Source organism: Misgurnus anguillicaudatus, chromosome 3 (assembly GCF_027580225.2).
Source record: "Misgurnus anguillicaudatus chromosome 3, ASM2758022v2, whole genome shotgun sequence".
NCBI classification, from domain to species: Eukaryota; Metazoa; Chordata; class Actinopteri; order Cypriniformes; family Cobitidae; genus Misgurnus; species Misgurnus anguillicaudatus.
Genome location: NC_073339.2, coordinates 40,301,761 through 40,325,043, shown reverse-complemented (window position 1 = coordinate 40,325,043; position 23,283 = coordinate 40,301,761). Strand labels below are relative to the sequence as shown.

General features: G+C 36.3%; 3 protein-coding genes across 6 annotated transcripts; all 3 read left to right on the top strand.

The window, feature by feature from the left end:
- The first annotated feature begins 532 nt into the window (after positions 1-532).
- eif3f (eukaryotic translation initiation factor 3, subunit F) lies at positions 533-8,232 on the top strand. Its single transcript, XM_073866175.1, has 8 exons — positions 533-692; positions 910-980; positions 1,261-1,345; positions 1,421-1,553; positions 3,841-3,932; positions 7,237-7,373; positions 7,876-7,989; positions 8,123-8,232. The coding sequence occupies exons 1-8, from the start codon at positions 581-583 to the stop codon at positions 8,198-8,200; spliced, it is 822 nt and encodes a 273-aa protein (XP_073722276.1). The 5' UTR covers positions 533-580; the 3' UTR covers positions 8,201-8,232.
- Positions 8,233-8,759: 527 nt separating this feature from the next.
- LOC129444914 (palmitoyltransferase ZDHHC3) lies at positions 8,760-17,607 on the top strand. Of its 4 annotated transcripts, XM_055205934.2 has the most exons (9): positions 8,760-8,932; positions 12,931-13,019; positions 13,267-13,340; positions 13,577-13,689; positions 14,934-14,995; positions 15,163-15,280; positions 15,364-15,436; positions 16,521-16,665; positions 16,819-16,995. In XM_055205934.2, exons 1-9 carry the CDS (start codon positions 8,808-8,810, stop codon positions 16,908-16,910), a joined length of 891 nt encoding a protein of 296 aa, XP_055061909.1. In that variant the 5' UTR covers positions 8,760-8,807; the 3' UTR covers positions 16,911-16,995. The 4 variants fall into 4 exon arrangements, with proteins under 4 accessions (XP_055061909.1, XP_073722274.1, XP_073722273.1 ...); XM_073866173.1 differs by lacking the exon at positions 13,267-13,340 and having other exon boundaries at positions 8,793-8,932; positions 16,521-16,687; positions 16,752-17,607; XM_073866172.1 differs by lacking the exon at positions 12,931-13,019 and having other exon boundaries at positions 8,795-8,932; positions 16,521-16,687; positions 16,752-17,607.
- A 710-nt stretch (positions 17,608-18,317) lies between these two features.
- Positions 18,318-23,283, top strand: pip4p1b (phosphatidylinositol-4,5-bisphosphate 4-phosphatase 1b). The gene is made up of 7 exons (XM_055205933.2): positions 18,318-18,551; positions 19,743-19,939; positions 20,046-20,152; positions 20,304-20,409; positions 20,549-20,601; positions 21,996-22,086; positions 22,166-23,283. The coding sequence occupies exons 1-7, from the start codon at positions 18,449-18,451 to the stop codon at positions 22,307-22,309; spliced, it is 801 nt and encodes a 266-aa protein (XP_055061908.2). The 5' UTR covers positions 18,318-18,448; the 3' UTR covers positions 22,310-23,283.

Below are 23,283 nucleotides of genomic sequence, written 5' to 3'. Positions count from 1 at the left end.
CTGCAGTAGTTACTACAGTTTGTCAATTCACTATAGTTAATTATTAGCAAATGATGTGAATATTCTACACTACAGTTTGCTACAGTATAGCAAACACTAAAGTATACTATAGTATTTTACCAATTCACAGTAGTTACAGGATACTGTAGTTTATCAAAGTGCAGTAAGTATTACAAAACATACAGTTTATTACAATATAGTATTATAGTAAATAGTCATACATACTACAGTATTATTTTATGTGAGCTATTTTCCCTGATACGATACCTACTTTGCCCTATTGGACAAATAATTTTATTTAAAAAACCCACCTTGACCAAGTTATCTCCATTTTGCATCATACTGATAATATGTTGATGCTTTACTCGAACTTGTATGGTCATTAAAAGTAAATTTTGCGCAAATATATATCCCCCTGAAATCGTTTTGGCCACTAAAGTACATTTTATCCTGAATTATGTTCATATTGTTGTTCGTTGCCTCCAACCGCTAGGGGGCGACAGCAGAGATTTTGCGCAGACTCACTCGCGCGTTCTCTTCCTCTGTGATTGTCGCCGTGCTTCACTTCCTCTACGAAATCATGGCGGTGTACGGCCCGGTTGTGAAGATCCACCCGGTGGTTCTGGCGTCGATCGTTGACTCTTACGAGCGACGAAATGAAGGTGCAAGTCGAGTGATCGGAACATTATTAGGTGGGTCGTTGAATTTAACTTATATTTGGATGGGTTGCGCTTAAATGTTTGGATGAGTTGACGTTATGCGCTATGAAGCATGTGTTGTAGGCGATAAGGAGAGCTGGAGTGCATTAGAAGTTTTAACTGCATGGATGATTCAGTGCTAGTTCAGGAAATATTTTTTTATCGTTTTATATCTGTCGTTATCATTTTAACTTGTTTGTGTGTCTCGCAGGAACTGCAGACAAACATTCAGTTGAAGTCACCAACTGCTTCTCCGTTCCTCATAATGAGTCGGAAGATGAGGTGAGACAAAACAATAGTGCGTGTTGGTACCATGGTACAGAGAGGATGTCAATTGTTAATGTCATGTTACAGAATGACTAAGTTACTACTACATTACATTTTACTGACTGATATTACAATTCTTGTGCAGTTTAAGTAAATGAGTTGTATTTGCATTGTTCTGTTGACTTATTATTTGCCATCTCTCAGCATCTGGTATTAAATCACAGTTATTTCGTTCAAAGCCCATTTAAAACCATTATCACCCTCCATTTATATCTTATATATGTCTATGTCATAGGTGGCTGTGGACATGGAGTTTGCCAAGAACATGTATGAGCTCCATAAGAAGGTTTCACCGAGTGAAGTTATTATTGGGTGGTATGTGATCACACATCTTTAATGAACTTGGGCATCTGAGACATGATCGGCCTTTTGAATAATTTATTGTGCAATGTATGCCACAGGATTTGACATCACAGAACACTCTGTTCTGATTCATGAGTATTACAGCCGAGAGGCTCCCAATCCCATTCACCTCACAGTGGACACGGCACTTCAGAGTAACAAAATGAACATCCGCGCCTACGTCAGGTAAGATGGTCTTCTCATAACTAGTCCATTGATTGCTTTAAGCTTTTATGAACAACCCTATTCACTATATACATGATCAACATTTCTTGTCTTCCTCTTTCTTTCACTACTTACGGTACTCACTTTGTGTTAGAGTCGATAAGTCCATTAGATTGTCAAAATATTTGACCCAGTCTGTGAAAACCCTGGTCAAATCTTTTTTTCTGTGTGTAATTTACTGGTTTAAATAATGTACATAATGTAAAGAACATTATGTGAAAATATAACTTGGGTATCTTTAAAGTACACCTATATTATTGCTAAAAAAAACATTATTTTGTGTATTTGGTATAATACAATGTGTTCACACAGTTTATGGTTAAAAAACACATTATTTCCCACACATGGTGCATTGTAGCTCCAGATGTCCTGCCTTTCTCAAACGCATTGATTTTGTACAAAACTCATTGATTTTAAAAGCGCTGTGTCCCTGATTGGCCAGCTAATCTGTACGTTGTGATTGGCCTGAATACCTCTGACGTCAGCCGGAAATGTGACGCTCCTTACTGTGTTTGAAAGATTCGCTCGCAATGCTGACAGGAGTTAATTTACAAGCTGTTAGTCCAAGCGGGAGGAATTATGATAATGACTGTCGTGTCCACGTCAACAGACTGTTGCCTACAATCCGTGTCTTTGTTGTAGTCCAAGAAAAGAGATTTACGTTGGAAATAGGAATGCACAACGATTAATCTATAGCAGAATAAAAGTTTTTGTTTACATCATATGTGTGTGAATTGTGTATCATAATTATGTATTTATAAATATGCACACATGCATGTATAATTTTAAGGAGAAATATATATTTATATATTAAAGGTGCTGTGAGTAAATTTTAGCGGCATCTAGTGGTGAGGTTGCGAATTACAACCAACGGCGTAGTCCACTGCTCACCCCTCGCTTTTGAAACGCATAGAGAAGCTACGGTAGCTGCCACCGGTCCAACATGTCATCGTCGGAGACAACTTAGTAAAAAAATTGTCCGTTAAGGGCTTCTGTAGAAAAATGGGGGCACAAAATGGCGACTTCCATGTAAGGGGACCCTCAGTGTATGTAGATGAAAGGTAATAAACACATAACGGTTCATTATGAAAGGTCTTTATACACCACTGATAATATAGTTTTGTATATTATTTTGCATTTCTGAGATCCTTCTAAAAATTACACACTGCACCTTTAAGTATTTATATTTGTATATAATATAAATTATACATAAATATACAAATGTTTATACACGTAAATATTTATTAAATACATACATGCATGTGTGTGCATTTATCTATGCATGGTTATTAGACACAGTTCACACACACACACACGGTGTAAACAGGGCTTTTTTTCTGCTATAGATTAATCACGATTAATTTTTATGCATCCCTAGTTGGAAACGATTACTCGGGTGATTGTTTACCTTGGTGTTTGTACCTTCTGCATATCGTTAACATGTACTAACCATAGACTGTAAAAAAGATGGACGACGCCTGTTCGCTCTCTTCCATTGGTGAAAAGTGAAGCCGCCAGTGTCCCGATATGGCGCTGACATCTTGGGTCTTTCTTGAGTCTGCGCAATAGCAATTTCGGGACCAGTCCTGCGCAGTAGTTAGCAGGAAGGGAAGGCGCGAAGTCAAAACCCCGCCCTCGCTCTCGTAGAATGCGCATATCACATGATATCACAGCTGTCAATCATGACGTGACACCACCGTTTTTATATCATTAAATAACTAACTAAACACAAACCTATTTTAAAAACAAACATTTGAATTTACATCAGCGTGATAAAAACTACAGTAAATGACAGAAACCAGCTTCGGAAAAAAGATAATTGAAGTGTAATTAATTTTTTTAGTTGGTCTCAAGTCCCATTGAATAACATGGGGATGCATGCTTTATGACCTATACTGGGACCGGTCACTGGGGGGCGATCGAGACGTTTTGGCTTCACTTTTCAGGGCTTGTGCAGCACGCTTGGTACTAACACGTTCTTACACACCAAAGAAAATGTAAAATCGGACGTTAGTTGCTCTTTAATATTGATCTAGTAAGGTCATGTCAAAGGTTTAAAATGAAGTGAGATCAATTATTAAAATTTAAACTTGGATTCTCCTAATCTCATAATTAGATTGAGACTTTAGCCTGGATTTCACAGACTGCTGTGATTCTATACTGCTGATACAAAAATACTATTTACATTCTTTATTCATTATAAGTTTGCCTCTCTGTGATAACGCATGAATTTGCATTGTTTTTTTAGTTCACAGATGGGTGTCCCTGGCAAGACAGTTGGTGTCATGTTCACCCCACTGACAGTCAAGTATGTTTACTACGACACAGAGCGCATCGGAGGTAAGATATTTTCCAACTCGCAGACCTTTTTTTTTTAGATTAGCTTCCTTATAATCAATGCTGCTCAAAAGTTAAAGCGATACTTGAGCTAAATATCAAAATTGCCCCATGATTTATTCACCCTCAGGCAATCCGAGATGCATATTTTAATCATCTTTCAGACAAACACATTTGGAGTTATTTTAGTAAATGGCCTTGCTTTTCCAAGCTTTTTAATGGTAGAAAACGGGGGTCAGGAAACAACTTCTGACTTTAAACCCCCCAAAAAGTACTTCACAGAGGTAATCCACACAGCTCTAATGGGTTAATAAAGGTCTTGTATGGGTAATCGATGAGATTTTGCAATAATAACTAGCTTCCGGTAACTGGGCCATCTTGGACTCATGCAGGGTTCCCACGCGTCCTGGAAAACCTGGAAAATGAAAGACCAATTTTCCAGTACTGGAAAACACATAAAAAATGGGGGGAAATGTCAAATGTCCTGGAAACGCTTGCGTTGTCCTGGAAAATTATTTTCCCTCCTGGTAGGATGAACGCAAACGGGTTAAAAATGTTATGCCTGAATGTCTGTTTTGACCTGCCTTTAACGTGTAATATTGGGCTGGAGCGCTTGTCTGCTTTCATTTCCGCATGTAGCCTGCACACCGCCCCATGTGACACAAACCGGCCAATGTACGCGTTTGCGTAGCAAGTGCGCAATTTGACGACATAGTACGCTGGTAGGACTTGCCCCTCTAAACTACGGACATGTGAGTTCTGTGGCAAATATGCACGTGCGGTACTCCTGTCTGACAACACGATTCAGCAGCGTGGTGAAGCAGTTTCAGCTAATCATTGTAGAAAAGCAGAGAATAACAAGTCTACTGAACCTACAACGTAACATTCCCGTCCCTCTCCTCCTCCCCTCTGCCTCAGCACCGCTCTACTCAATGGCACTGCTCTGCCTCACTCTCTGTACCCCGTTCCCCATTTGCTGCAGTTAAAAAGGTAATGTGTGTGTGTGTGTGTGCGCGCGTGCGCGTGCGTACGTGTGTGTGCGTACGTGTGTGTGTGTACGTGTGTGTGTACCTGCCAGCTTTTGGTAAATGTGAACCGTTACACGTAAGGATTCACTGTGAAAGCATTCGAGTCGAAGTCTAAGTGAAAAAATAATGTGTTGTGTACAGTAAGTATAATACATAAAATATAGGGGTGTGACGAGATCTCGTGCGATTAAATATGTATCGCGAAATTAATTATGTCACGAGATTTCTCGGGGAGGTAAAATGCTGGCCGTTTCTTATACAAAATGCTGCATCCAGAGGTTGCATTTGTAGACTGCATACGTCATAAATTAAATGCATTATATTCTGTCTTTTACTGCGTTTGCTTTTTAAATCTTGCTCAATAATAACAGTGACTGTATCATTTCTACTGTAAAGAATTGGACTAATATTAAAGATTTAAATGGATTTAAACGTTGTTTGGCTAAAAGCATCCATTTAAAATTAAAGTAACTGAAGTGGGTAATTTACCGCCCCCTGTAGGCATTTGTTATAGTACATAATTCTGTTTTTTTAGGCTATATAAATGTGTTTACTAGTTTTAATATTTAATTGGGACGAATTATTATTGGTTTGTCATTATTATGTAATGTTAAAGGTTATTATTTTATTACCAAAAATATTAAATTACTTCATTATCAATTAGCAAAATAATTGTTAGGGACAGTCCTAGATTAGTTAAAACATTTCAAAATAATGTGATTTCAGTTTCCCATTCATTTATTTTATCATTGAGAATTTCTTAAAAATAAAGTGACATTGCTTTGTTTTATATTGAACTTTTTGCACCGCAGTATAGGATTTGAGTTTGATATTTATAGTTTTGATTTATTTTTGCAGTGATTTTCATTTTTACTTGAAGAATGCAGGGGCCCGTACCATGAAAATGGTTAAACAAACTCAGGGTTACAGGATTAGTTTCAGGTTGACAAAACCAAGCCAATGTGCAGGCCTTGTTGGTAAAAGCTATTTTCATGGTACCCAAAACCCAGGATTTGCACAAACTAATCCTAAACAAAGCTGGCTAACCAACTAAACCAGCTTCATGGTATAGGCCCCAGGTGTCAGATGCACTAAGTCAACTGTAAGTAAACAGTAAACAGATAAAGTAAAGGAAATTGTTTTGGTGATTTATTGAACATAAAATATTTTGTTGAGAAAGTACAAGAGAGACAGACTGAGATGAATAAACATTTTAAGCAATCTGGTTAAATGTACAAAATATAAGGTACAATTGTAGAAAATAGCAAAGCTTCTCCAAAGCTTGGGATATATGATATACTTCAGATCCATTTCATACACCAGTAGGCTAAATGGATTTTGCATTTAAACACATTTAGCTTTACAAAAGGTCTATCCATTTCAGCAATATAATTGACAAAACAGTTACAAACATAGGATAAATCGAAATAATTTAGAGTCAAAAACACATAACTCATCAGTTTATGCTATACCAGATGCGTAATGTGCCTTGGTGCGAGCAGATGCAATTAATTTAGAAGTCCGATAATAGTTAATATTTTCTAACGTTAGTGACTGATTGCGAATACAGCTTGACTGTGAGAGTTTGGATTTTTAAACTGATATCAGCAATGATGATATGATACTATCACTACTACCCAGCCTTAGTTGTGATAACTTGACTCACACTGTAGCAGCTGAAAATGTCCTGAAAATGTCCTGGAAACGTCCTGGAAAATCTTTTCAAGAAAAGAGTGGGAACCCTGTCATGTGATTCACGTGAGCATAGTTTTAGCATAGTAAGCGTTGTTTGACATAGGTACCTTGCACAGTAGATTGAGTGAGCCCAAGATGGCCCAGTTACCGGAAGCTAATTATTATAGTTTATATAGTTTATAATATGAATGTTTTTCTTAGAATATCACATTAATTACCCAAAGAAGGCCTTAATTAAACCCTTGGTCCTTGTGGATTACTTTTGTAAAGGATGGATGCACTTTTTTGGGCTTCAGAGTCAGACGTTGGTCCCTGAACCCTGTTCTCTACGATTATAAGCTAGGAAAAGCTAAGACATTTACTAATATAATTCCACTTTTTTTTTTTTTTTGAAAGATGATGGACACATGTATCTCGTTGCTTGAGGGTGAATAGTAGTACATGGGATAATTTTAATATTTGGATAGAGTATCGCTTTAAGCCATAATATTTGGATTGGAATTACATGTGTAGATATGACTGTTTATAAAGATTGTGTATTAAAAAGCTATAAATTAAACTATGTGTAACTCGTTTCTTTACAGTTGACCTTCTACAAAGGACTCGTGAATCACCCAGTCGCACCAACGGGCTGACCACAGATCTGGCCCAAGTGGGCGGTGCAGCAGGACGCATTCAAGAAATGCTTTCAACAGTCCTCACATATATAGAGGATGTGCTGGTGAGTTTCTCGTAAGGTTTATTTGAAGACTTCATTTATTCATAAATTCTTAATGGTGACCTGTTTGTTTGGAGTGGTATCAAATAACACAATATTTTTATATTTTAAACAGCATCTTGAAGTTGAAGTCTTATATTTATATAAGTATTATGCAAGTAGCTTCAGTAGCCTTATTATTTGAAAGATTAGGTAGCCCATTTTTACTTTTGTCGGGGGGAAAAAACGAGGAAAACTCTAAAGAAATTGCTGACCGGTTCTAGCAGCTAAAATATACACTTTCTTTTATGAGTAGATATATAGTTTCTTACAAATTTTCTTGATGTACTATCCAACTAATGTTTTTTTTGTTTGTTTGTTTAGAAGTAGACTACAGTAGTTGGATTTATTGTAGGTGCAAATTATCTTAGCTTGATCAAAACCTAGATTCATTTCTTTAATTTTAGGCTTTATCCATGTCCTGGATACAAGGAAATATAATACTGACTGTTACTTTTTTCTTTAGTCTGGTAAAGCGACAGCAGATAACAGTGTTGGTCGCTACCTGATGGACCTTGTAAACAAAGTGCCCAAGATCTCAGCAGAAGACTTTGAGAGCATGCTGAACTCCAACATTAATGTGAGTGATGTTGTGAAATGTTCTTTTGTAGGTTTTTAATGTTTGACATTCTTTAATATGTTTGTCAAATTGAGCAAATTAAGTTGTGTGGTTGTGCTTTCTAAATACTCAAATGTTTGTTTGTTTCTTGCAGGATCTGTTGATGGTGACCTACCTGTCAAATCTCACTCAAGCTCAGATTGCGCTCAATGAGAAACTAGTTGTTCTGTAGTTGGAAATAAAAATAAAATCTTATCATTCCAATATGTCTGTGATCTTTTTGGTGTGTCAATAAAACTTTTCTTAAAGGGACAGTTCACCCAAAAATCAAAATTCTGTCATTATTTACTCACCCTCAAGTTGTTTCAACCCTGTACAAAATCCTTTGTTCTGTGGCACAAATGAAGATATTTTGATAAATGGTTGTTACGAAACAGATCTCGGGCACCATTGACATAGTTAAATTTTTTCCTACTGTGGAAGTCAGTGGTGCCCCCAGATCTGTCTGGTTACAAACATTTCATTAAAAATATCTTCATTTGTGACATTTAAACAAAACATTGCTTTTACAAAAAGTAAAACGATGAACAATTGTGAAAAGCGCTATATAAATAAAACTGAATTTAAATTAAATATAATTATTAAGGATTAACCAGTACAATCATAAAACAGAAACAAGAATAAAGTGGACAAAAGTGAAATAAACACATGTTTATTAAGTAAATAAACAAAATTAATTAAATCTCATTCATGACTAATTAATTAATGCTGTCGGTTTAAGTGTGCATACGTCACAACCGTGCTGCTATGACGTCATCAGGAATAACGTTGACCGAAAGATGGCCGCATTCCGCTGTTGCCGAGACCCGTGTGGTTTCATTTGTCTCATTTTAACTTATTTTAGCGTTTTTTATGCCGACTATGTCGTGATCCAGTATGTCCTGATCCCCGCGTATTCCGGAAGGTGAGTACCGCATGAACGGTCTGGGGTTTATATCGTGACGTTCGATGTTTGGGTCACGTAACGGCAGCTGCAGTTTATGAGATCATACGTTTATATTCTTCCGTAGAATCTCCCATAGCAACAGCCGTTTAAATGTAAAGCGCGAGCAGTGTTTCCCCCCGAAATCGGATTACTTTGCGTGTGTTTACTGCAACTGGTGTGCACTCATCATTGCCAGTGGTGCTCATTCAACGTCTGTTGTTACTACGCTGCCAGTCTCTGGTTTAGGGTTTCAGGATATAGTCTTGAGATCAACATGCAACTTTAAAGGGATAGTTCACTCAAAATTGAAAATTCTGTAATAATTTTCTCATCCTCTTGTTGTTTTAAACCTGCAAGATTTTTTTCTTATGAACACAGAAGAAGATATTTTGATAAGTGATAGTAACAGAAGCATAGCTGATTGTAATCATTGACTTACATAGTAAAAAAAAAAATAAGATGAAATTTCAATGAGTACCTTCAGCTGTGTGGTTACTATCATTTATCAAAATATCTTTATCATTTATTAAACAATACCTCCATAATATTTGTTTTTTTCTACTATGGAAGTCAATGGTACATCAGCTGTCTGCTTCCCATCATTTACCAAAATATCTTCTTTTGTGTTCATCACAAAACAGAAATTCATACAGGTCTAGAACAACGTGCAGGGTTCCCATGGGTTCTTGAAAGTTTGTGAATCGGGGAAAATATACATACATAAAATACAGGTCATTGAAAGTGCTTGAATCTGTTTTATGCAAGAAGTTTTCTCAGAACAAAATCCATATTATTCCCTGTGTAGTGTAGGATAATATCATAAAAATTGTAGATTTTTTTTAAGCACATGTGCTAAACTGTTCGCTTTAAATGCTTATGTCTTCTGTATGCGAATGTTAATTCATACCAAAATGCTTTTTTGCATAGTCGTGTTTGACACATGAAAACGTCTCGGGTTACGTATGTAACCAATACACTTCCTGGCTCCTGCGTCACCCTAGCCGTTTCTCAATACCAAGTACGCCAAGTTCGGACTTGTGTCCTTCCTAGTTCGGACTTGCAAGTTCAGACTCGGAAGAACGAACTTCTGACGCGAAATGCATTCTGGGAAACTTCGCTGTCATAAGTCCACACAAGTCTCCTCTGATGTATCCTCGATAAAATGGGCGGATCAAGAACACATCCGGGGATTTTATGTGAACTTGGGCTTGATGCGAACTTTGAATTGGAACAGTACTTGGGCCGCGACTGATGACGTTTCACAAGAACGCAAGTACAGACAAGAACGCATATTGAGAAACGGCTCCTGTCTTTGTCGTTAAGCCTCACCATTGGTTGAATTTGATACACATTCAGACGCACTTACCCCTGGAGGAGTCCCCGACGTGTCACCGCAGCGACACAGCATGAGTTCCGTCGAAAGGGAACTGTAACAATGTATCTTAAAAGGTATTGGACCTGGAAAGTCCTTGAATTTGAAGTTAACTAAGGTGTGGGAACCCTGAACATGAGGATGACAATAATGACAATTTTTATTTTTGTGTGAAGTGAACTATCCCTTTAAGGCACTAATGTTAAGCGAGAATATGACTATCAAACAGTCCTTGCAATTTTTTTAAACAGGTGAAATGTCTCAGGATTTGTTTCCACTGTCGATTTTGATACATTTAAAATCATTGTATCGGCTATAGCATAAAAATACATATATAACAACCAAATAGTTTTTGTAGCAGCTAGGTTATCGTATTTTTGTTTGTTTGTTTTTTTGTCTAAATAAATGCATCTATAATGTTATAGATCCAATTCATGTTAAAGGAAAATGTGTTTGAACTTTATTATTTTAATACAATGATCTATTTTATAGACAAAAGTTCAAACAGTGTTGGAGAAAGTTACTTTTGAAAGTAATGCATTACAATATAAAGTTACTCACAAATAAAGTGCATTACTTAGTTACTTTTCATGGAAAGTAATGATTACGTTACTTTTGAGTTACTTTTGCGTTGCTTTTTCTTGACTGAGGCTTGATCTCTTTCAGGCCTTGCATGTGTTTTTATGACTTTAAAGTTCTGCGTTAAGAAATTGCATATTAGCCATCTCAGTTTCTGACTCAAACTGTTCCCACACAGGCGTGTACGCATAGAGTGCATAATGTGACTACGTTTAGTTTAATTCAGTACATTTTTAATCAAATTAATTAAACAAAAAAAGTAACTTTTACTTTACTTGTTACTTCAGAAAAGTAATATTATTACTAGGGCTGTCAATAGATTAAAAAAATTAATCTAGATTAATCGCATGATTTCATGAGTTAACTGCGATTAATCGCAAATTAATCGCACATTTTTATCCATTCTAAATTTACCCTAATTTAACACTTTTCAGGTTTTTAATATTCTAATTATATATACATATATAGATGCTTTATGCAAATGTATGTTAACAACAGCCTGTTTACATTTTAACAGAATCACCAGCCATTGTTTTGTATATGAATTTTCAGAAGATTTTTCTTTCTCCATTTTTGTTTGCTGCTGCATCATTTGTGACCTGTGCTGGCAAGTTGAGTCGGAATTAGCAAATTTTAAAAAAATAGTTGTTCATATTTTGACATTCTCTATTAAAACATAGAACAATGCATGATTTGTTGAAATATAACAAAATATGACAGAACTACACGTGTTTGAAGTTGAAAGAGTCAAATTACCACAAACATTTCCACATCCATAGATTATATTACCACATCAATACCTTAAAATCACTGGTAAAACTAATAGATTTAGCACACACAAAGCAAAAACATCATCAATGTATGTTCAACTTTTTTTCTATTTGTTTGATTGACATTGAGACAGACTGCTTAAAATCTAAGTGAACTAATATAATGTTACACATCAGATAGTTTTACCCAACAGTTAACCAAACATTTACTTAAAACATAACAGATTATAGAGCCTACCTGCGTGAATTCTTATCAAAACAGATATTTGTAAACTGTAATTTTGTGTAGATGTCTATATATCCGGGTCGCGCACTCGCGCGTCTGTGTGCACGCGCTTCAGATATCAGTCAGTCAGCGTGAGGGGATCGCTTTTGAGTCTTGTCGCTCTTAATAACTCTTTAACATTAATCAGGTACCGAACTTTATCTCTCTTAATGACTCTTTTAACATCAAGCAAGTCCTGCAGTCTATTTTCTAAGTCATGCATAAAAGCGAAACTAAAATGAATTGAGACGCATCTTTGTATTAGATTAAGCATTAGGAGGACGGGAAGGTTACACCTCTCAGACGTATAAATAAAGATCATATCAGATGTCCAACGAGCATTTAGAGCATTGGATTTGGTAGACAATTTGCTTAATGTTCTTATTTCTATGAAAACCTTTTACTAATTTAGAGAGAGTCACATTTGTCTGCGTCTCTGTTCATTCAACTATGGGCTGGACCAAGGGTCAAACAGAAATTGCGCGTTGCGTTAATCTCCGTTAATAAAATTAGTGGCGTTAAAATGAATTTGCGTTAACGCGTTATTAACGCGTTAATTTTGACAGCCCTAATTATTACATAATGCACATTACTTGTAATGCGTTACTCCCTGCACTGGTGACCAATGTTAGCATCGGCCAATAGTTGGCAAAAAAAAAAAAAACTGTCAGAGCATCTGTGTATATAGTACCATAAAAATACCATGGTATATGAATATGGCAATCATTCTGTACCACAGCATATATCAATACCATGGTATTTCCATCTGATGCCATGATCAGTGTACCATGGTAACACCACAGTATTTGTTTTCATTTTTTGTAAGGGACTGTGACAGGGCTATGCATCTCCATCAGTGTCATGTAAAATCTTGTTCGAAGATTGGAACTAAATTGGCCCTCTAGGACTGGAGTTACCTCTGGACTATGTTGTGAAATAGCGTGAAAGTGTAATAGTCACATTTATTTTTATTTCTTTTCTTTTTGTTTAGTGTATGGTGCACTCTCCATGGATCTGTGTTTAATATTATTCTGTTACTACTGCTGGCGTGCCATTCAAAAGCAGTGTTCTCTGACCCTGGTGAGTGTTTTTGGGACTGACACTGGCCATTTCTTTTTTTACAGACCAAACTGTTTTTTTATACTGGTATGATTCATTCTGGGTCTGTGAGTTTATTAGAACTGAAGGCGCTCTGCTTCTTCATTCAGATCATACATAAATCGTTGTGTTTAATGTATCAAAGCATTTCTCCCATTTATACACTATAGACAGATTTACTTCAGTGTAGATAGAGGCTATCAATATATTAACTATCCTGCATTTATAGGTATGGTTCCTTTGCCCGAGACAGCCATCGACTTCTCTGACTTAAGGTCCCAGTCTAACCGCCTCAATGACAGAGTATGTTCAGTCTCTCTCGATCTATTAGATGATAGTGTGTAATCTGTATTAAAGTTGTATCTATTTTGTGTGTGTGTAGGAATTGTTCTGTAAAAGTTTACATTTAATCAAAATCAACCTACACCAGAGTTTGCTTTCAGTTGTTTATGCATATTAGCTGGTATAGGAGAAAACCTAAACCTAGTTTGTATGGTATTTGCATCTGATTTGCGTTCGTTTTTATAACTTCTCATCAGGGCTGTGAGGGCTGGACAGTGTGCAGTCGCTGCGAGACGTATCGACCTCCCCGTGCCCATCACTGCAGAGTTTGTCAGCGCTGTATCAGGAGAATGGACCATCACTGCCCATGGTCAGTCTCTCTCTTTTTTATTGGCCAACATGTCTGTCATCTACCTTCAGATCTACTTAGGTTCTTGGCCTTTCAGTTTTAGATTTTGTTGTGACTGGTCACTGTTTTTGGAAAAGCATACCCAGATAGCAAGCAACCATTGAAACAATGTTCAAAATTGTTGATTTGTCAATGTTAATCTTATTGAATCAATATCATGTTTACACCCTCCATTTATATAAAAAATATAGAAATGTAAAAAAAATCAACATTATGGTGATCAATGTTTGCTTTAGTTACGCCATTGACTTTTGATTTGTACACGTTTTTCTTTTCTTATTTCAGTGTTTGTGTGTGTATAGGTAGAAACACATGTGGTTTGGAAAAGAAAGATGTGTTTCAAAGTTAAGTTGAAATTAGTTAAGATAAAATTAAGCTGCTTTACATGATGAGGTTGATCCTTTTGTGACCGTTATATAATTGTTCTGGTTTGTAAATGCACTGTGACAAGGTAAACAGAAAAAATACTGACACATTCACTCGTCCTACAAATCTTAACAATGGTGACAATCATCAAACTAATTCAGATATAATGATCAACTGCAATGCATGCTGGGAGTCATGGATTAATTTAGTACTTTGTTGATACCTATCATGCTTTTCTTTTGTTGATTGTCACCATTGATGAGTTTCATATACTGATTCATGATGCCAGATTGATTCAATAATTTAACCTTCTAAATTCGTTTTTATAGTTTTGAAAATAAAAGAACTGCTTCCAACTAGCACTGTAATATCATTAAATTTTTAAACACAGCAGACACAAGAAATATAATTTAGGTGAATCTACAACAATTATTTTACTTGGATAACACTAGCCATAGCAGATGTATTTTAAAACACTGCTTTAACAGCCAAAGAAAACTTTACATTAAAGCATAAGAACTCTACTAAAGCAAACACTGATCACCACAATGGTGGTTTGTTGAAATTTCAGTATTATTCCAATGTTAATGGAGGATGCAGACGTGATATTGATTAGATGGGGTTAACATTGATAGATCACATAGATATTGCTTGAAATCACATAGTATATCAGATTAATATTTCACAAACAAATCTTTCTGCAGTATATAGTATGTATAAGTGTGAACATTCTACTGTGATAAATAAATCAAAGTAATATCAGCTATGATGATTCTTGAATGTTGCCACTTACTTGACTTCATATTTGATCACACAGTTTTTGTGTTTGCATCTTTTAGGATCAATAACTGTGTTGGAGAGCTCAATCAGAAATACTTCATTCAGTTCCTCTTCTACACAGGTGAGGTTAATCTCTGAACCAAGCATGTGGTGCGACCATTTGAATCCATGCTACGTTTCCGATATTCATGTTGTTTTTGATAGATCTCACTTAAAAAGATTTAGTGAAGATTCTGAACCCTGTCTGTCCAATCAATATATGTATACAGTATATATGTTGGTTTGCAGGCATGGCCAGTCTATATTCCATGGCACTCGTGGTGTCGGCATGGGTGTGGAGAATAAGGAGTGAAAGAGAGGGAGATGGAGATGAAGGAGAAGAAGCTCCCAGCAAACATCTGATTGTGTAAGTCAGAAATACCTTCATCTAGCGTACCTTACATTTTATTACCTTTCTCTCACTGTTGATCTTGGTTTTTTGTTTCACAGGGCACATTATATCATTCTGTTGGTGGAGTCAATACTGTTTGGAGTTTTTGTCTTGGTCATTTTCTATGACCAGGTATGTTTAAACAATATTTACCCAGTTATAACATATAACCAATAATGCGATTAAAGTGTTTACATGTCTGCATACTGTGATTTAAAACAGCGTACGCCACGGGATTATGAGCTTAATGGCATTATTTCTCTAAGTATTGTGTTTACATGAGGTAACGTATAAATGCAATATCCCCAAAATCCCATTATAATCGCATTATGAGCGTGCATGTAAACGTGGTCATTGACCTTAAAGAAGCTGTATGTAACATTGAATTCGGTACCATAGTCTGAATTCAAAATATTAGAGATGTTTTTCCCTGCACCCCCTTTTGGGTTGACAGACACATACAGGTGCGCAACTAACGATGGAAAGATTAAGTTTATATGCTCATTGTTAAGTTTGCAACGTTTTTTGTTGTCTGAAATTTACAAACCCGCTTTTTTCTTTTATTTTTATAACTCAATCTGCGTCTCGTTTCGGAAGTTGCATCCACCGGAGATCGCATTTATGGGCCATTGCAGCCTCATTTAAGCAACCGTGATAACTGGCAACCGAGCTGTTGAAAAAATGCACTATTAGGTAAAGTGGCAGTGGGCAGGATCACACGGACCAAAACAAAAATTGACTTCAGCTATGAATATTTTATAGTATTTTTATTACAGTCAAAAACCTACATACAGCTCATTTTAACAGTTTTCCACATTAATAAAATAGATTAAAAAGAGATTTTTAAGAAATTTATGTTGAATAAAATATATCTTAGAATAGAATAGATTTTATAATAAAGACCAATCTTAAATATTTATGATTCCTTAAAGTCCAGGTTTTCTAAAAATAAAATGTAACCACAATGATAATGCAATGCTTGTAGATTGAATTGCCAAGGATATTGTTTGGATTTATATAAACCTATATTTATGGTTTTACTGCAAGTATGATGTCACATTATTTGTTAATTTTTATTCATTTTGCAAAAATGTGCCATTTATTGCTTACCTAATACTTTATGTTTAGCTGCCTTGCAAGCACTGTGTTGAGGAACTGCAAATCGTGATGCCAAGTAAAATTTCTAAATCTCTGCTTCTCTCTTTCTCTTCTCAAGCTGGTGTCCATTATAACAGATGAGACGCCTATTGAGCAGATGAGAAACAGGCTGATGAAAGACAAACCCAACAACAGTCAACCGACACACGTCGCGCACACAAGAAAACCAAAAATCGCATTGCTTCGGGAGGTGTTTGGACGTGGTAAGTTTAAAGCATCTGTCTTGTTATTCCTAATTGTTGCATAGTGGATTTCTGTCATTTTAACAAAGTTTGTAATAAATCCAAAGGTTGCAAGCACAACCCCATATGCCATATATAAGTTGCAATTTGTGTGTCTCTCTCTCGCATTTGCAGGATCAATACTATGTTGGCTGTTACCGCTCCATTCCGCCCCTCCCTCCGCTGGGGGCATCAGTTATTCAGCACTTACTGATTATGATGTGTAAAATGTCTTTTTCATCAGGTCATTCATTTACACTGTCATGTTTAGGACACTGTGAATATTGTGTTACTAATATCAGATTTAGTCATTTTGTTATGACAAATAAAAAGGGAGATTTTATTTCTATGAAGAATGCTGCCTTTGGTTCCTGAACACAAACGCTTTGTTTGAAGTTACTTTTTAGGACAAAAGTTACACTATATCCCCAGTCACCCTATATGTCTGTGTCCATTTAGTAATTTATTTTTTTGCCTAAATCTAAATTTTTGTTCTCTGTCTGATGTCTATATAACACACTTACAGTTACACTAGGTGTGCTATGTTGACTTGTTTTCTTTAAATGGACATAAGTGTTTATTTCAGGTAAATGAACTCGTCATTGTGTGTTTCATTTCAGTCTGTTCGAGTACATGGACTGTACTCTATTTTACATATTTGTATTGTATATAAAGACGTATTTTATATCTTTAATGTCGGAGAAAATGTTGCTGCATTTTTAAGGTACTGAACTACTTTTGTTGAATTGCTTTTTTATTTGGTTTGTTATTTTAATGGTTTTGCTGTTGTTGACAGCTTGAGGGATGTGTGTACATAACAGATAAATCATGTATATTGATAATGTTTACATTGATATTTATTGTAATTTATTTTGTGTCTACATGCTGCTCTGACTTATGTAAAGTAAATGATGTCTTTTCAAATTCTGGGTTTGTTTCTCTTTAAACAACAAGCTTGAAATGAAAATGAAACCAGTGCTAGTATATCCTGTATGTATGCGTATATACACTATATATTTATATATATATATATATATATATATATATATTTTATGTTATTTGCAAGATACCCAATGATGGCTGCTTTAAAGTACTATATTTAAGTTAGTAAATAATTTATTTTAAATAAATTTGTGTGCTAAGGGGGGGCATTAAAGAAACATGTTCACACATTAGGACAAATTAAAACATTCTGTAGCAGAGCTTATTGTGTAAACTATGTAACATAAATTAACTAATACATAGCCAATTGTGGCTGAATTAACCATAAATTAGTTTGTCCATAATGTATGACATTTTCCAAGGTGTATCTTCAAAACTGTTTTTGGGGAGTGGTAAACATTAATATTTTATTAGAGGCTCACCACATCTAATTGAGGACTCATTAAAATAGGATTATATTATTTTTTACTAATACAACTGCGCTCTGTGAGCTTGGCGCTGATTGGTCAGATCTCTGATCACCTGCTTGTGTTGTTAGGCGTATTCGACTTCATACGGCACTGCGCAGACTTATCGATATATGACACTGACGTACCGCGAGAACACAGCATTCGAATCGCTCTCGCGGTACTTTAATGTCAAACTCCGATAAATCTGCGCAACGCCGCATAAACTCGAACACAGGTTTTGTTGTCCACTTCCTGGTAGCAGAAATCATGTGATAATATGACGCTTCCTGAAGCGCTTTAGTTTCACGCTTCACTTTTGCTCTACGAGACAACATTTACCAACAGCAAAATTCCCAAATCCGCAACGGGTCGTTATGGCTGACGGGGAAAGATCGCCTTTGCTGTCGGACAGTCGCGACGGAGTTAACGGGCTGTCACCGGGAAACGAGACATACAGACCGCCGACCAAACCACAAAGTAAGAATCAAGCCAGATTGGCAGTGGCTGTGTGTTTGTGTTAAAACCTACTGAGCTGCTTTAATTGACTGCTTAATCATAAATCATTCCGGTTTCAGATTACAACTAATAGATTATGCTATCCAAGTAGACAGGTCAGCTGGTTTTAAAACACAGACAGAGATTCTTTATATAGATTAATGTTTGAACATAGACTGTGATTTAAAACCTAGTGAGCTGGTGAGTTTTATTTATGTGCAGAATAAAGTATACAAAATATAGTACAAACATGAACATGGACATTTATTTTTATCATAAATATGATACAATAGCACAAAACGTAAAGTAAATAAAAAAGCACAAGTGATTTTCTTCAGTTTTGACGCTGTGTAATGCCCTCATGATCCACAAATGCTGTCTATATAGGCAGCTCACTAAGTTTTAAAACAAACGTGATTATTAAACAAATATGATTGTATTCATGTAATGATAAAGTAATTTAGCTAGAGGTGCTATTTATGCTGTATAATTTAAGATTATCGCAGATAGATTGGTACCAGGCGACGTTGCAAGAACCGACTGGCTGATGACGATTAAGTACCCCGAGAGCGATTCGAGAAATCATACGGTGATGTCTAGTTTCGAATCGCTCTCGCGGTACGTTGACGTCATCCTTCTGTCAGTTTTTGCTGCGCCGCATGAAGTCGAACTCACCTAAGTCACGTGACTAAACAGGGCTCGTGGTTTTTGCCCTTAGTCTTATCATTATCAATTTTGGATTTAGCTTAAACAGCATTAATACACGTGACTGTTTACCTTCTGTAAGGTTTGCTGTCTTTTGCATATTGTATAAAATCTTTTTTTTTCACTTTGCAAGCATACAGTATGATGGATAATATGGAACATCAGTAAAACTGATAATAATGATGTAGACCTAGAATAAAGTAGTAAAAAGCATTTTTATGCTCACAAAAGTCATTTTAAATAGATTTTGGATAGACATTTTACTCCTGAAAAAACTGAAAAATAAAAATCTTTAATAGAATAATTTCTTATTATTTTTACATTTTTAGTATTTACCAACTGATCTACAGGACTATTACTTACTTAAATAATCACTTTAAAAGTAAATACAACTTGCATCATTGCAACTGATAGTCTGTCGCCATATCCCTTTATTTCTGTCTCTATCTCTCTTGCTTCCCATCCTAGGTTTCTCAGCATTTCCATCAGCACCTCCACCGCCCTCAGTAATGTTGGGAGAGGCTCCTCCACCATACTCCTCGTTGGCCTCTCCGGAGAGTGGCAGCGATCCTATCATCAGCTGCCGAGTGTGTCAGTCACTTATCTGCGTGGAGGGCAAGATCCACCAGCATGTAGTCAAATGTAGCGTCTGCAATGAGGCTACAGTGAGTTTAGAAAAATCTTCTTTGTCTATTCTGTTTTGGAAGTTTCAGTAATCTGGATTGCTGAAGTGAAAGCTCTAACTGTGACATCACTTCCTGTTTTATCTAGCCAATAAAAAACGCTCCGGCGGGAAAGAAATATGTGCGTTGTCCATGTAACTGTCTTCTTATCTGCAAAGTGACATCACAGAGGATTGCCTGCCCACGCCCTTACTGGTGAGAGAAATTATAAAGGGAACGTTTTTATAGCTCGAATGATAAATTTCCAAAAACGATGTATTATTGTGTATTTATGTTGTTATAAACATTCTGTAATCAATGTGATGTTGTGTGTGTGTGTGTGTGTGTGTTGTGTGTGGGGGGATAGTAAACGCATTATTAATTTAGGGCCAGTACATCCTGGGGCCGTGACTCCAAACCCTCAGCCCAGCGGTGCCAGAGTTTCATGTGGCCATTGTGGAAACACTTTTCTGGTAATCATTGACACCATCAATATACAAACAATCTTATTCATTTCACATTACATTTCACAGCTTCTTATCAATTCATGTAGTTTTAATTGTAGTTATAATAGGATACTTGTAACATAATGTCTCTTTGTTGTTGCTTTAGTGGACAGAGTTTACAGATCGGACATTGGCACGCTGTCCACACTGCAGAAAAGTGTATGTTTAATACCATCCACAAACATTCACAATGCGTCCAATATCGCATACTGTAAGAGAATGTACTGAAATAGTATGTGTGTGTGCAGTATGTAGGCCTACACATTTCGGACGTACTGCATCTGCCATGTTTTCATTGTCGTGACCCGTATGTCCTATGATGTACATTCGCGACCATAATTTACTTATGCGTTGTTTAACAAGTACAGTTAAATCATTTCTTTGTAACTAAATCATTTTAAGAGCTGCCCTGTTCATAGATTTCTGGTATTTTATTATATTCCCTCTTTTTGAATTTGACGGCTCTCAGCTCACGTGGCCTCATGGGGAGGCCATCGAATGCATATTTAAAAAAATCTGATGGGTCATCTGATTCGTTTTCGCTTACCGTTTCCTGAATAGAGACAGAGCGCAGTTATGCTAATTTAAAAACGACGCCCACCGGGGGGGAACAATCCAACCGTCTCCATTGACTTTGTATTGCGAGAGGCCGCCTCCTTGTCATTTCTGGCTTATAACAAAAAACAGAATAATGCCTAAAAGCTACTTTGTGACAAGATGTACAGCTAACAAGCCAAAAAACCCAGAAACAAGTTTTTATCAGCTGTTGTGCTGTAAAACCCAGCCTTTAAGGAGAAAAAAGTGGTTTCCCTCTAGTGGGCGCTGTTCTACTAATAGTAGTACTATGAAAAGTTGCTTGTTTCCACTTTTGTGTCTTTAAACGCTAGTTTTTTTTGGGGGGGGGGGTCGACAGCTTATAAAAACTTAATTCTGTTTGAGTTATTTCGTTTTTTTGGCTTGTTAGCTGTACACCCTGTCACACAGCAGCTTTTAGGCATTATTCTGTTTTTGTTATAAGCCTAAAATGACAAGGAGGGAGCCTATCGTGATACAAAGTCAATGGAGACGGATGGTTGTTTTCCCCCCGATGGGCGTGGTTTTCAGGTTATGACGCATTGCGCTCTGTCTCTATACTATGAATTTGGACACTCGCCTTGTATACTGATTTTCGCATACTATATAGTACAGAAGTGGGCGATTTTGGACGCAACATCACTACTTATGATTCTCACTGATGATCTTATGATCTGAAGTTTATACTTGAAGTTTGATGTAAATTGTTTTCTTTTTAGGGTGTGTTCATACTTGTGGTTGGGTTCATTTGGTTATTTTGGCCCGGACCAAAAAAGAAAACAATTTAAGTCCTGGTTCACTTAGGGTTCACACTAGCATTTTATAAGCGAATCTAAAGATAACAAACCTAACGGTTCGATACGGTCACCACCCGATTTGTTGGCTTTGATGATGAATTTTATGCAACAGGGCCTGGTTGTTGCTCATTTTGGAATATGTGCAATGCTGTGCACTTCAATATATCTTTTTTATCCACATAGCTCATCCATTGGCCAGAGATACCCTAGAAAGCGCAGTCTGATTTGTTTCCTGTTGTGTTTGATCTTCACCATCGCAACAGCAGGACTGATGGTAGGAATAAAAACAGTATATACTTCAGAATACAAGCAGAAAGCCAGCAGAAATTTTGATCTGTTTCCCTTTTCTCTAGGCTGGTACTTGGTGGAAGGCACGCCAATATAAAGGGATTTATTCATCCTGGGTTATCTTCATCGTTCTGGTTCTGATCACTTTGGTCCGAGCACTACATTGGGCCTGCATGAAGATCAGTGAACCGCTGCACAACTACTCATAATAGGAAAGAATAAAGAGGAGGTACTGTAGAAAGCGTAAGAGGCAAGAGTCCAAATCAGGGAGTCAGACAAAACAAAGACTTGAGATTGAATCATGTTTTGTTTATGTGAACACCTTAAGGAATATTTCGGAAAGTGCTTTAGACTAAATAGTAGACAATGATGAAGTCGATTATTCTTTTAGCGTAATATGATGCTATTTTAACTTTTTGAGGTTTGATGGATGTTATTCAGTGGATGTATTGTATGGCAATTATTGTCTGTAGTCCAGACTTTGACCAAACCTTTCTGCACAGGGTATTCATTTACTAACTACAGAAAAATGATACAAAACCTATCCAAATATCCAACAATTTTCAAGATATTACAAACATTGGTTATGTAGTTATATGGCAGCATTAAAAAAGTCCCTATTTGCTATTGAGAAGTGCACCTGCACCTGCAATAATTCAATAGAGGTATTATTCAATAGTAAATAACAATGCCATTTAGTACAATTTTTACTATTTTAACATTAGCTTTGTAAAGATGTCTTGTTTAACCTTTGCAAAACTGCACGTAGAACCACTGTATGTGATTAAATGTAAATATTTATGGGCATACAGTACATCAAAGACAACCGATTAACTATTAAGATGTAAATAAACCGAATTACCAATCTAATAGGTTTAATTCAAGCTGGAATGACTTTTAACGTGTATATATATGTACAATGCATATACTACATGAATGTAGATACACACACTGAAACCTGCACCATCTTTATGTTGTATTTAATGAATTAGTTTATGATTTGTTTACATTGTTTTGCAGCTGTACTGTGCATTTATTCATTCGATTAACACTTTGTGTTGGAAATGTTTATGTTCCTTGTTGCACTACATTTTAGCTATACAGCTAACAGATCTCACCCATGTCGATTGATTTTGTGTTTGATTATTTTGTACATTCATTTGTGACTAAAATATTTTAACTA

What these genes read in the sequence shown, in the direction of transcription:
- eif3f (XM_073866175.1), top strand. Translation starts at nt 581, where the DNA reads ATGGCGGTGTACGGCCCGGTTGTGAAGATCCACCCGGTGGTTCTGGCG. An exon ending in AGTTATTATTGGGTGGTATG is followed by an intron (nt 1,346 to 1,420) that starts TGATCACACATC and finishes GTGCAATGTATG; the next exon opens with CCACAGGATTTGACATCACA. An exon ending in AACATCCGCGCCTACGTCAG is followed by an intron (nt 1,554 to 3,840) that starts GTAAGATGGTCT and finishes TTGTTTTTTTAG; the next exon opens with TTCACAGATGGGTGTCCCTG.
- LOC129444914 (XM_073866173.1), top strand. Translation starts at nt 12,948, where the DNA reads ATGGATCTGTGTTTAATATTATTCTGTTACTACTGCTGGCGTGCCATT. An exon ending in AGCAGTGTTCTCTGACCCTG is followed by an intron (nt 13,020 to 13,576) that starts GTGAGTGTTTTT and finishes ACTTCTCATCAG; the next exon opens with GGCTGTGAGGGCTGGACAGT. An exon ending in TCAGTTCCTCTTCTACACAG is followed by an intron (nt 14,996 to 15,162) that starts GTGAGGTTAATC and finishes GTTGGTTTGCAG; the next exon opens with GCATGGCCAGTCTATATTCC.
- pip4p1b (XM_055205933.2), top strand. Translation starts at nt 18,449, where the DNA reads ATGGCTGACGGGGAAAGATCGCCTTTGCTGTCGGACAGTCGCGACGGA. An exon ending in ACCGCCGACCAAACCACAAA is followed by an intron (nt 18,552 to 19,742) that starts GTAAGAATCAAG and finishes TTCCCATCCTAG; the next exon opens with GTTTCTCAGCATTTCCATCA. An exon ending in TCGCAACAGCAGGACTGATG is followed by an intron (nt 22,087 to 22,165) that starts GTAGGAATAAAA and finishes CCTTTTCTCTAG; the next exon opens with GCTGGTACTTGGTGGAAGGC.